Genomic DNA, 13001 nt, shown 5'->3' with positions numbered 1-13001 from the left:
GCGCCCCGCCGGCCCCGCCCCGGCCCGCGCGCGGGGCCACGTGCGCGGTCGGGAGGCGGCCCCGCGCCGCCGCCGCGCGTTTAAATGTCCCGCCGGGCGCGGCCCGCGCCGCGCGCAGGGACGGGAGCGGCCGCGCCGTGAGGCAGTAGGCGCCCGGCGAAACCCGCCCGCGTCCCGCCCTGCCCCACCGGCCCGGCACCCGCCGACCACCAGCTCCCGGCCGGCAAGGGCTGGTGCGGCGGTGAGTGAGCGGCAGCGCGGGTGGGGGGAGCCGGTGGGGCCGGTCTGGCCGCCCGTTGCGCGCCTCTGTCGGCCTTTGTGGGGGGGGTGGTCTGCGGCCTGGGCCCGCTCGGCCGCGTCCTGCGCGGTGCTCGGCTCGGCCCGGCCCGGCCGGCCACGGCGGGTACCATGCGCCGAGGGAGGTGAGTGTGCCGGGCCCGCTCTGCGCGGGGCCCTGCAGGCCGAGCGCCCCGCCGGACACCCCCGGCAGGCTCCTGCGGCCGGCGCTCGCTCAGCTTCTCCTCTCTCCGCAGCGACTGCGCGGACGAGAAGGGTCCTGCCAAGGGGGACGCGGGTGCGGAGTACGCCATGCGAGCCCGCAAGAGGAAAGCTGATGTGGCCACGGTGAGTGCGGGCCCGGCCCGGTGTCCGCGGGCCAGCGCCCGCCCCGCCGCCGGGCTGGGCCCCCGCGCCCTCGCCGCCTTTTGTTGGGGGTGCGGGGCCCACGCGGTGGGGCCGGGGCCTGCGGAGCTGTGCTCCTGAGGGACCAGGCGGTGTCACAGCGGCCAACAGCTGCTTGGCCTGCGGTTTGTGCTCCGGAAATCATATGTCGCCTTTTCTAGTTCTTACAGGATCCTGATGAAGAAATTGCCAAAATGGAGATTACTAGAAAAAAGCCGTGTGAAAAACAGGTAATTGCATTGACTTTTTATGTAAATATTGTAATCTTACTTAACCCTGCTCTTACTTTGCAGTACCTCGTTATTTGTGTTAACGTGGTGAAACAAGTATGCTGCTGCCACATGCTGCATAGCAGGGGGCAAGGGAGACTGTTGGCCCTGGTTGATGATGGAGTGTGCAAAACAATTCAGTTCACATATGTAGTTTTGAAGCCTTTGCAAGACACAAGGCCTGTGTTGGTCTGAAATACTATGTTAATGCTGAAGTGAATTCAGCTGTCCTGGGGTTGCAGGGGTGCACCTATCAAGCGTTTAGACCTACTTTGCATTTATTTCTCTAGAGAAATGCAAAAGTATAGTCATGTGCTTATGTACCTTGTACATGTGCTCCTGTAGATTGATGGCCGAAGCACAAGACACTTAAGCATGCAGACAGAATCATCTCCTGAGGTGGTTGTCTTTGCAGTCATGTCTCTACTTCTCTATTATGTGTGTGAGAAGAAAGCTTCCCCTTTTCTTCCAGCATGAGCTCTATTCCCATTGACAAGGGTAATTATCAGACAGACTGAGTAAGGGGCTCCTGATTAGAACTTGGAAGTGTATACTAGATGCTCATGGTATAGTAAAATAGGCTTTGTTTTTCTGCAGAATGAAGGAATATTTCTGTAAAGTCATTCTACCTGTGAAAATCAGTCCTGCTGTGGAGGTTGATAGTGACCATTGCCAGCTTTCTCATCAAGGCATGTAGAATGAGCTGACTTATAAAGTCAAAACTAGTTTTACTGGTGTCCTCTTCTGGTGTCTCTTTGTGTCCTTTCCGTATTCTTGAAAAAGCAGATGCTTTTGGTTCTCTCTTGGATGCCTTGTTGGTGTGTGGTGTTGAAAGCGTGATGCTTTTGTACCTTTAGTAGCCTGTGTTCTGGAATAGGTTCATTCCTCTCCTTTTTTTCCCTGAGTGCACACACACCTGCTCAGTCACTGTCACTGAGACTTCAGCCTGTCACTGCACACGCAGGGTGATGCTGAAGTTGCAGAAGTCATGGTCAGGGTGTGCAGCCTGTCCTCATTTGGTAGGCAAGGCTGTGCATAATGTGGCACATCTAACCCGAAGTGGCAGCTGGAAGTTCTAAGACTGAAGTGCTACCATAACAGATGGGCATCATTGTTTGGAATGGCCTCTGCTTGTTGCAACTGCGTACACTAGTTATCAGTCAACATATTAAGCAGGGCTCAAATGGTGAGCATTTAATGAGGGGATCTCTCCTTCCCTTCTGTCTTTCTTTTGCACAGTATATTAAACTAATTTCTCACTTCTGACAAGGAAGAGCTGCCTGTCCTTCACTGCAGCTTTCTCCTTCACTAGAAGATTCATTCTGTTTAAACTGAGCAAGGCCGCCTTGTGCATGTTTTTTGCATAATAGCAAGGTATTTGTTAGAAAATCTCAAGGGGGACCCAATTTTACTGTCTTCTAGAAAGACAGTGGAAGGAAACTTGAAGTATCTTTTGCATGTGTTGACCTTCAACTTTGAAAGCAGATAAAGACTTCCAATTTTGTCTTCTTCTTTGTGCTCTTGGCCTGGTAGTCATTCAGTATTACTTCAGAAATCATAGGTAAACTAAAACTTAGATAATTTAGGCAGTAGGCATCAAAAATCTTTACTTGGGAATTTTTCAAGGTAATCATAGGATGCTGGTGGAATATGACCCTTTAATTCTATAAACAGTAACCAATATCATGCCTGTATATCTTTCCCTACACAGAGAAGGTATTTTTGTTGTGACAAAGTAGCCAGATTGTTCCAGATCTGGTTAAAAAAGCTAACATTTGGCTGCACAGCAGCAGCTCTTCAGTCTATGGTGTGACACAAGCTATTCTCTGATATAAATTGCCATGGACCACTAATGAGAATATGTTTACTGTTCCAGCAGCAGTATAGCAGGCTGGAATGATAGCCAGGGCAACAGTTATTCTGTGGAGACACGACAGTTCTAAAATGCAAGCAGCTATAAATCCACTGCAGCCTATACCACATGACTTCTACATTAAATAAATTGTTTACTGACACTAGTTTATCCACAAGGCAAACTATCAGAGTCACATCCCACTTTATGACATCTTCATAGTCAATTCATTAGTTTGCTTCTGTGGAACATAAGGCCCCAGTTCTTAATTAGGATGCCGTTACCCTTTATGTGATGAAAGGGTAGCTATATCATCAGGTCTGTGACAGCAGAATATTGCATAAATTCTGTGTTTGATTTCGGAGAACTGGCACTGCTGTAATTCTGCTAGCAATTCTCATACTAATTCTGGCTGCTTTGTGGGATGAATATACTTCCAAGGCTCCATGTAAAACAAAATTCATCTAGCTAGATTAGAATAATCTGTATAATTGTGATACAAGTTGCATGGTCACCTCCATATAAAGTGAAGAATTGAATCAAGAAGTTAGTTTCTTTCAATGAAACTAGCAAATGTTTTCACATGTAAAGCTGAAGTAAACTCTCAGGAAGGAGTTTTGATTAGTTCCTCACTAAACATTTTCCAGAATCTGATTTTAGCATTGTCAAAGTGTTCTACCTAAGTGTTTTGAAAATATCCTCCAAAATGTTTCTTTGACTAATCTAGATTAATTCTTGAAGATTCAATTAAAAAACAAACAAAATCAAGCTCACAAAAAAGGGGAGTGTAAACTATACCCAGGTTGTGAATCTGACTTGGCTCTAATCTGGATCAGGACATTTAGACTCTTGTTTAAAAGGAGTAGAAGCTCTGTGCTATCCCAAGAGGATTGGAACAACTTAATAACGTGAGTTGCTCTTTTCTGTCCTGTGTACTAAATGTGGAATTCCCTTCTCTTGGCAAAGAAAAATTCAGTACTTCAAAATAGTGCATCCTGTGAGTGTAAAATGGCTGGAATTGTAGATCTCGCTATTTCTGATGGGCACACTAAGGCTGTGGACTTGGAAGTGATGCCATTGTCTCTGGTATAAGGTGTGGCTTTTAGAGTGACAAACAGGCTTGTTCTGCTGCTGTTGATTTCCATGCTGAAGAACCTCTGATGCTGCTGTTTGAATGCAGTTCTGGGTCATTCTCTTCCTCCTGCTGCACTCCTTGCTTGTCATGGAAGCTCATTCTGGTGGCTCCTAGTTCACACTGAGGTTCACAAGTGTTTCAGCAGTTCATATTTTTAGGTGTTTCTTCTTCACTGAAGGCCTTGCCTGGCCTATAACCAATAATCCCAGTGGTCACTACCTGCTCTGTTTTGTGTCTGATCTATATCCTGAAGGTTCAAAAATATTTTCTATGAATATTTGATGTATGAGTGAATGGTGACATGCTGCAGGAAGCTGAGGCCTGCTAATGTTTGACCTTTAAAAAGACCCCACCTCTGAACTCCAGGGTTTTCTCTGATTGGAGGTTGTATGGGCTTGGGTGCTCTAATGGGCTTATCACTCCCCTTCTGCCCTCTTGGTACCCTTTCTCCTAATGAACCTTCTCATGTGCTTAGTTCTGTTTCTCTGGTCTGTGTCTTGTTCTTAGGTCTGAGATAGAGATCTGCATCTGATTGCTCCTGTACCTGGAACATTACTGTGGGTGTCACCAAGCTTTTTTGCTGGGCTCCACATAGATTTGAAGAGGCTGTTCTCTCCACTGATTTTTTTTTTCTTTTTTTTTTTTGCTTGTGTGCTGCTTCAGCTCTGTTTGTCTCAGAAGTAAGCTCAGGACTGTAGTATTTCCTCTGTTAGGCTGCACAGATTCTGGGTAACAGCTGTTGCTCTCTGACAGGTCTTCACTTTTGGATTGGCTCTGTGCAAGCCCAAAGGAAGTTCTTCATGGTTTCCTCATACCCTCCCCACCTTAAACTGTTCCTTTTTTCCGTGGTGGCTCCTATTTCCTTACAGTTGCAGTGTGAGGTAATGCAGTTTCTTGATAGTGTTTCTTACTTTCGATTGAGTGTCTTGCTAAATCTGCTTTAAAGACTCAAGAGCCTGATTGATATGTTCATTCACTCAGCCAAAATCTGTGCCAAAGTTATGGTGCTCCTTCACGTACATTAATTAATTCCTGTCTCCTTTCCCAATAGGCTGTTTTCTTTTGAGCCCTGCACGTGAGTTTTGTTCTTGTCTCTAGCTAAGCTGCGTACTTGCAGTGTTGCTCACATCTTTTCCCCAGTGTCTTGTTAAGTGACATTATGTTGTCAAAAACTTTCTTTTCCCTTCTTTTCAAAACACCTCAGAGACACTTGAACTTTAATTTCTATTTCCTTATAGAAAATTTAGGGTGGTGAAATATCTTTAGTATTGTCACATGTGCTATGTCTGCTTTGAGAGCTTTGTGAGCAAGTCTCTTGTCCTTCAGAAGCTGCTGGTGTAGTAGGCACCTTTAAATAGATACTGTATAATCTGTTTGCTGTTTGCTGATTAACTGATAAGACAGCACTTCTCCCAAGGCTGTTGGCAGCTGGGCTTGCTGTGCAGTTTGGAGAACAAAGTGTGACTAAAGTCTAGTTTTGAGGGAGGACAAAAATCAACTTCAAGCACTGCCAATGTGACATTTTCAATTGAACTTTCTGTTTGTAAGGAGTCTAATTTTTAAGATCAAGATACTGTTCCCTTGTTCTGCCTCCTCCCCACCCAAATTAGATCCTGGCATTGCTGGGGGGTATGTAGCTATGCTATATTTGCATGTAGAACTCACAGGAAGAAAAAAGGCTGATCTGTGTCAGTAACTCAAAGTGCAACGCAGTCTTAACTGTGAGAGAACTGTGAAATGTGGGTTTTGTTTCATCAAGTCAGTGGTTTCTGTTTGTGAGCCTGGAGGAGGAAGGAGCCATTTTGCTGGAAAGTGATGTCATATGTAAGAAAGATGGCAAAAATCAGCTGTGGATGCTCTTTTGCAAGAGGCAAGCTTTCACACAGTGTTTTACTTGATAGTGCCTAATGATTCTTCTGAACAAGTTTTTAATTAATTTTTTTAGCACATTAGAAATCTATTAGGGAGTTCTGTCCTTTTAGTGGTGCAGATCAATTTGCAGCAAGATGGCTGACTTCAACGTTAAGCAGAAATGCCAAATTTTAATTTGCCTAAGCATGATGAAACAGTGCTGGCTTGTATACTACTGCAAATAAAGTAGTATTTTCCTGGGGCATTGTGTGAAGTGTACAAGATCCTGTTTAAGAACTAGATGATAGAAGAGTAAACCTGGTCTTAAGTTCTGGTCCTAATAAAACTTGAAATGACATGACAGGTGAAGTTTTGGATATCTGACGTTTGCAGACCATGGCAGAATTCGTCATACAAAATTATCAGCTGGATAATTTAGTAGCAATTGCTTAATGTGTATTTAGCTGTATTCTGAAAATTGGGTCACACATGGTTTGGGTTTTTATCTTAACTCTGCTAAATGAATGAGTACAAAATTCTACAAATTATTTTGTTGTGTTCACTGTCTGAGGTGCTTTGCATGAAAGCATGGTTTCAGGCATACTATCTACATATTCCTTACCAGAAGTTCTGACCTCATATTTGGGTCTTTGAGTTCCATCTGCTTGTTCTTTACCTATGGGCAAATATATTTTTGGTAAAAACAAAACTTAACATGAGAGTAGGAGGTTCTGATTTGGGTATCCTTCCATGAAACAGTTGTGGCCTTTCAAAAGGAGAACAGGGTGAATGTTCTTCAGCTTTAGTTCCAAACTTTCTCTACTGTGCTTATAAGCAACACCTCTACTCAGCACAGGTGAGGCCACATCTGTACTATTATGTCCAGCTGTGGACTCCCCAGTAAAAGGAGAGACTTGAGCATGCAAGAAAGAGTCTGTAAAGGTCCATGAAGGTGATTCAGGAACCAGAACATCTTTCCTATGCAGAAAGGCTGAGGAAACTGGAGCTGTTTAGCCTGGAGGAAAGATCTGTAGCGATTTGTGTCAATTGTTTATAATTATTTGAATGGAAGATATAAACAAGATGGAGCCAAGCTCTTTGTGTGATGGGACAAGAGGAGATGGACACAAACTGAAGCAGAAGAGGTTCCCTCTGAATATTATGGAACACTTTATACTGTGAGGGCAGCAAAGGATGGCACAAGTTGTCCAAAATAGTTGTGGAGTCTCCATCCCTGAAGATACTCTAAAGCCTTCTGGACGTGGTCCTGGGCAACTGGCTCTTGGTGGCCCTGTGTGACCAGGGAAGTTGACAAAAAAAGACCTAGAGGTGCCTTCCAGCCTCTAGCATTCTGTGATTCTGTGCAGTTTAAAGAGATAAGACATTGGAAGAAATTGTGACAAAATCTGTCTACAACTAAAACGATTACTTTAAAAAGCACAGTGTAAAATCTGCTGTTTGATTTCACAGATGTCCTGGAATAACATTCCCGAGCATGCCCACATGCTGATTCCCACTCCTGACAAAGATGACGATCCCGTTCGTGTTGACTACTCGCGCTTTATCCATCTGAGCGTTGTTCCCACCAGAGCCACCCCGCTGCCTGCTCTAGGGTGAGTGTGTGGGCTGCTGCTGCTGCTCTGCCTTCCTCTGCTCTCATGATCCAAGACTAAACATTGATCTCTCTTAGCTGGGCAAACAGGGATGATGTGTGGAAAAACATGATAAACAAAGAAGAGACCTACGTGAGGGATAAGTACTACATGCAAAGGCACCCCCAGCTGCAGCCTAAAATGAGAGCCATCCTTCTAGACTGGCTAATGGAGGTAAGCTTCTCTGTGATTGTGAGTGTTTCAAGTGTGCTTTTGTTGAAGTGCACTAATAACTGTCATGAGTGCACTTGAGGAGCATGTTTAGCTTCAGATACTTGTCTTCATCTTAAATTTTGTCAATGAATGGCACCAAACTTAAAGAATATATGGTGTATTGAACTGATGATTTGCAAACTGATAATATATTCTGTTACTCATTTGGATAGATAGAGGATAATAATCAATTTGTCATTAACACAGGGTAAGCTTTTAAGGTCATTCTGCAGAAAAAGGCTGAACAAATAACTGCAAAAGCCACTGTTAGAAGGAGGGTAATAGGTAGCTCTGAGATTGGATCCATCTCGCAGCCTTTTAGTCTGTTTTTGTCATGCAAATGTGCTACAACTCCTCTTGTATGTGAGTCTTTTTTGCTATTTGGATGACTCTGTGGCATAATCCTTGTTCTTAATTTTAAAGTGCTTGTGAGAATTCTCTTTTGAGGTGTTGGAATGATGGATCTCTGCAAAAAATGAGGAGCTGATCTTCTGACATTGTTGAAAGTGTGCTTGCATTTCCTAGAAGGGTTTTCATTCTGATCTGGCTTTTTCTTCTTGGAAGTTACTGTAATGACAGTCAACTTATGTCAAAGGAAACTGTTTAACTCTTGCACTTAGTTAACATGTTACTTCACAATAGCAGTGAAGTTGACAACTAGTATAAATTTTAGGTCAATCTCATGCTTTATTTTTTAATACATATGTAGCATCTAGTTTTGACTTTTTAACACTGTTCTTGACCTTTTGTAATCTCTGTCTCCAGGTTTGTGAAGCTTACAAACTTCATAGAGAAACTTTTTATTTAGCACAAGACTTCTTTGATCGCTTTATGGCAACACAACAGGATGTTGTAAAAACACTATTGCAGCTTATTGGTGTCACTTCTCTATTCATAGCAGCAAAGCTTGAGGTAAGTATCTCCAGCTTTACTTCACATAAAAATGTGAATGGACACACTGCACATTTACTGGATGCTGGATACATTGTGGAAAGCTTTATGGAGTAAGTTGCTATCATTTTTTTCAGCTAGGAGACAGAAAAAATATATTTTTTTTCCTTTGTCAACGTTCCTGGTTTTTTTGAAGTGGGCAAAATTAAACTGTGATGTTAGCTAGTTTTCTTATTAGAGAACTCTGTTAGAATAAATCTCAGGTTTTAGTTGCAGTTGCTAAATGAATTTTTGACTGGCTTCTGTATACAGAGACAACTTGTTGCAATTCCATTGCAATAGAGTACCTGCTGCATGATAATCTGAGCTATTCTTACTGGAACAATTTGAACTACTAAAATGCACAGTGCCTTTTAAGTTCTTAGTCATTTAAGAGAGCTGCTGTTCAGTCTGTTCTTAAGTGAGTGATAAAAGGTCTTTTTTTAGGATGTTTAAAAAAAAAAAATCTGTCAGTTATGATGCAGTCACAGTGGTGCTGTAGTCACACAATGTAGGTTTGTGCTGATCCAGCCAAAGTGAAAGTTGAAGGCTGTGATGAACAAGAAATCTGTGTCTATTCAAGGCAGAGAACACCAGGCTGTAGATGTCCTGTTTCTGTTTTGGAAGGCTGAGGCAGTGGTTGTTCTGTTTATTTCTTTACTTTTTGTTAAAGTAATACATGAAGCTAGTTGCAACCTATTCCACAAATTTAATATTTGATCTCCTATCTTTCAGGAAATTTATCCACCAAAGTTGCACCAGTTTGCTTATGTTACAGATGGAGCCTGTACAGAAGATGAAATCATCAGTATGGAATTGATCATTATGAAGGTAATATTTAAAAGTGGAATTAGTTTTTAAGAATGTATAGCATAATCAGACTAAAAGCAGAGCTCCTCAGTTAATCTTAGGTGCTTCTAAGAGGCACAGTTTCTTTTACTAATTAGAAAGCAGTGTTTTCTCGAAGTAACAAGTGATCTAAAACATCCACCAGTATGTTTTAATATAAAATTATTGGTTCCCTGTCTGTATCAGCAGGAAGAGCTACAGGACAGTATTTTATTTGCATGTTTTAAAGATGTCTTAACCAACTGGAATTCGAACTTCTGATTGTTAAACCATCTTGCATGGTTTAAGTTAGGAACTTAAATTGGCACTGAAGTCTTGTGTATGTCTGTTCTTTCAGGCTCTTAATTGGAACTTAAATCCACTGACAGTTGTATCGTGGCTAAATATTTACCTGCAAGTTGCATATTTAAATGACCTTTATGAGGTAATGCTGCCACAATATCCACAGCAGATATTTGTACAAATAACAGAGGTAAGACTGATTTCCTTCAAATGTTTTTTTCACCTGGAAAAATGTTTTTGTGTCAGGCTTACTAAACATTTATTGTCTTGTAGCTCTTGGATCTCTGTGTGCTGGATATTGGCTGCTTGGAATATACCTATGGAATACTTGCAGCTTCTGCTTTGTATCACTTCTCTTCATCTGAGTTGATGCAGAAAGTTTCAGGTATTGACATTTGTAAACTTGAATCTTGTGTGTTGGCAAATGTTGCATCTTCATTCAGGCAGATAAGCATGTGTCTTGTGTTGCAGGTTATGAATTCTGTGAGATAGAGGACTGTGTGAAATGGATGGTCCCGTTTGCCATGGCTCTAAGGGAAGTAGGAAGCTCCAAACTCAAACACTTTAGCGGGATAGCTCCTGAAGATTTGCACAATATACAGACACACATGAACAGCTTTGATTTGCTGGTATGTATGTGCAGAATGAAGACAAAAGCCTGCCTGTGAAGTCTCTGAAGTCTTGTTTCTTTGTTTAGGATATACAGTCAACGTAAGCATTAACAGGTTGAGACTGATGGATGATACAAGGCATAGGGTTGTAGTCCAGATCCAAAAGTCTTGAAACAAAGACTTGTCTTGGGACTGACTTGTTCAGTATTTAGTTTAAAAAGGTGATTGTGCCTTCAGGCTCTCATCTCAAGCAGTATAGAACTACCCTAGAAGTCAGGAGCATTGCTTTACCCTTTGGATTTCTTCAAATACCATGTGTTAGACCTTTCTCTCTAGGGAATACCACTAATAAAGTCTTGTCTGATCCAGAGAAAAATAAAGATTGATCACTTGAGACTGATCTAGTGGGTCTGTTATGTAACAGTGGTTGTTTAAAAGTGGTGGAGCAAGAGTGGTTCTTAGTTTGAGAAACTTGCAGAGGATCAAAGTCTTGTTCAACAAATTGTAGTTTAAGCTATTTGGGTTATTTTTTCTCTTTACGTTATTGAATTGTAAGTAGAAGTTAAAGTTCTTCCTGTTCAGTTATTTCAGAATTTTGCTTTCTTGAAGGTACAAAAGTGCTTGTATGTTATGAATACCTAATGCTAATAATCACATTCCAAAAACTAATACTGATCTCTTGGAGCTGTACTACAAGTAACTACTGTGTACTATGTGATTTATCAGCTACTTTTAGGAGGGTTAGATACGGATATGCATTTCCAGATTAACAATCTATCAGATTATAAAACACTGAATTCTGTTGATCTGTTGCATAGACATTCCAAAGTAAAGATTTTTTTTTTTTTTCTTGTGCTTTCAGGACAGAGCTCAAGCAAAACAAGCCATATTGGCTGAGCAAAATAGGACTTCACCTTTCCCCACTGGTGTCCTTACACCACCACAAAGTAGTAAGAAATTGTCTTCTGGACTGCAATCAATATGACTTTAGGAACTGTTGATGGACAATTTTGCTGAAGTGCCTGTTCTGCTGGTTTTAGCTCCTGCTCCATTACAGAAATGCTGCCAGTGAAGTTCATAAGCTTTCATGGAATCTGAAAAGGAAACCTTACTTTCAGACAGAAGTTTTTCTATTTGAAATAGTTTTATTGAATGTTAAAGTATTTTAAAGAAATGGATCAAGTACACCAGCCACTTGAAAGAACACTGAAGTGTGCTCCAGATGCTGCTATGGAGGGTGATGCTTGATCAACTGTTCAGAAAAAGGGCTTGAAGTTTAGATTAGTTACTGTGCCTGTTTGTCCTTTGGGTAATCTGCAGATTTCTGTCCCTCATTGACAAATGGGCAAAAAGTGCTGTGGAAGTCAACATTTCAAAGCCTCTTTTTCGAATGGTTGGCTTACAACTTGATGCCTTTTAAAAATCTCTTTATTGTAAAAGCTGCTATGTCTCTGTGTATTCATTTTTAATAAAAATGCTGTCTAAGACAGCTGGTTTTATGTATATTTCTATATTTCTTTTAACTATGATCAGTTAAGATTTTTTTCAGACTGTGACCATTAATAAGTGTGGGAGTTGGGGATTAATAGTGTAGTAACTATTGCTTTATTTATTTACCACTATTGGCTTTTCCATGCAAACTTCATTTGGATACTAAGGTAAAATTGTCATGTTGGGCAGCTTGGATTTCCTCTAGCCAGGTACAGGAGGCTGGGGAGGGGATAATAAACATGACAAGTACATGTTAACACTCTGTAATGATCAGCTTACTGGGAAATTCTTGAATCAGGTTATCTGGATTGTTACCCTTGAGTGTTGGTCAGTGAGAGGTGATCAGTGGGAAAAGTCTACCTCTTCTTAAATAATCATTTAAACATTGGGCATTTGGCACAGTGTTTGACAAATAATTGTGTGCAGAGTTAAATTCTGGCGAGGTATGTGCCTTTTTACAGGGAAGTCTTTGACCTTTGAAATGTCCGAGAATCACAGAGGTCCTAGCGGGACATTTTCTGTAAACTTGGAGAAGAGGGGAACACACAAATAATTGGTTCCTTGTTTTTTGCATATTTTTTGGTGCTTGCTGTGAAGGACTGTTCAATAACACTGAAAACTTTTGTTCATCATGTCCTGCTGCAAATAACTTAAATGCTACAACACTTAATATTTCAGGAAGCTCGTATTCTATTGTTGGTTAGATTATTTTTTTTTAACAATAGTTCCCAGCAAGGCTGCTTTTTATTATTTTTTTAAGTTATTCTGCTATTTTCCCTGACCCAGAATTCTGATAAATGTTAAAGCTTTAATGTAATAAAAATGCCAATGGTAATCAATGGTAAGCAAATTCTTTGGTGCTGCTGGCTTTTTTTCCTTGCAATGAATGGTTATAAGTTCTGTGTTAACAAAACAAGTGCAAGTGTGAGCTGAACGTGTTTGCTGGTGCCACTTTAGAGAGGTTTTAATTTCTCATAGAATTGCATGCCCTAGACAAACAAGATGTAATATTTACTGGTTATTGAAGGATTTGCCAAGACATATTTTGGTGCTTTGTCCTTAAAGGTAGAACACAAAATGGGGATGAATGAGGGAAACTAATCCTCTTGAAAGGTAATCTCTAGACTTAATTCCTAAATAACCAACCATGCTGCAGTGCTCAGCCTTTTAGAGTTTGATTTCTAA

General features: G+C 41.5%; 1 protein-coding gene across 2 annotated transcripts; it reads left to right on the top strand.

The window, feature by feature from the left end:
• Positions 1–57: 57 nt before the first annotated feature.
• On the top strand, positions 58–12666 carry CCNE1 (cyclin E1). Of its 2 annotated transcripts, XM_014882223.2 has the most exons (11): positions 58–241; positions 534–624; positions 843–911; positions 7259–7401; positions 7479–7614; positions 8419–8565; positions 9319–9414; positions 9770–9904; positions 9988–10099; positions 10186–10343; positions 11188–12666. In XM_014882223.2, the coding sequence occupies exons 2-11, from the start codon at positions 589–591 to the stop codon at positions 11308–11310; spliced, it is 1155 nt and encodes a 384-aa protein (XP_014737709.1). In that variant the 5' UTR covers positions 58–241; positions 534–588; the 3' UTR covers positions 11311–12666. The 2 variants fall into 2 exon arrangements, with proteins under 2 accessions (XP_014737709.1, XP_014737716.1); XM_014882230.2 differs by lacking the exons at positions 58–241; positions 534–624 and adding an exon at positions 4691–4818 and having other exon boundaries at positions 865–911.
• The last annotated feature ends 335 nt before the right edge of the window (positions 12667–13001 follow it).

This window comes from Sturnus vulgaris, chromosome 12 (assembly GCF_052056855.1).
Source record: "Sturnus vulgaris isolate bStuVul1 chromosome 12, bStuVul1.hap1, whole genome shotgun sequence".
Classification (NCBI taxonomy): Eukaryota; Metazoa; Chordata; class Aves; order Passeriformes; family Sturnidae; genus Sturnus; species Sturnus vulgaris.
The sequence above is the reverse complement of the archived record's forward strand: the minus strand, read 5'-3'. Positions and strand labels throughout refer to the sequence as shown.

Excerpts from the sequence above, each read along its gene's own strand:
- CCNE1 (XM_014882223.2), top strand. The coding sequence starts at position 589 with ATGCGAGCCCGCAAGAGGAAAGCTGATGTGGCCACG. Across the intron at positions 625-842 it reads GGAAAGCTGATGTGGCCACG|TTCTTACAGGATCCTGATGA; the intron begins GTGAGTGCGGGC and ends CGCCTTTTCTAG. Across the intron at positions 9,415-9,769 it reads TGGAATTGATCATTATGAAG|GCTCTTAATTGGAACTTAAA; the intron begins GTAATATTTAAA and ends CTGTTCTTTCAG.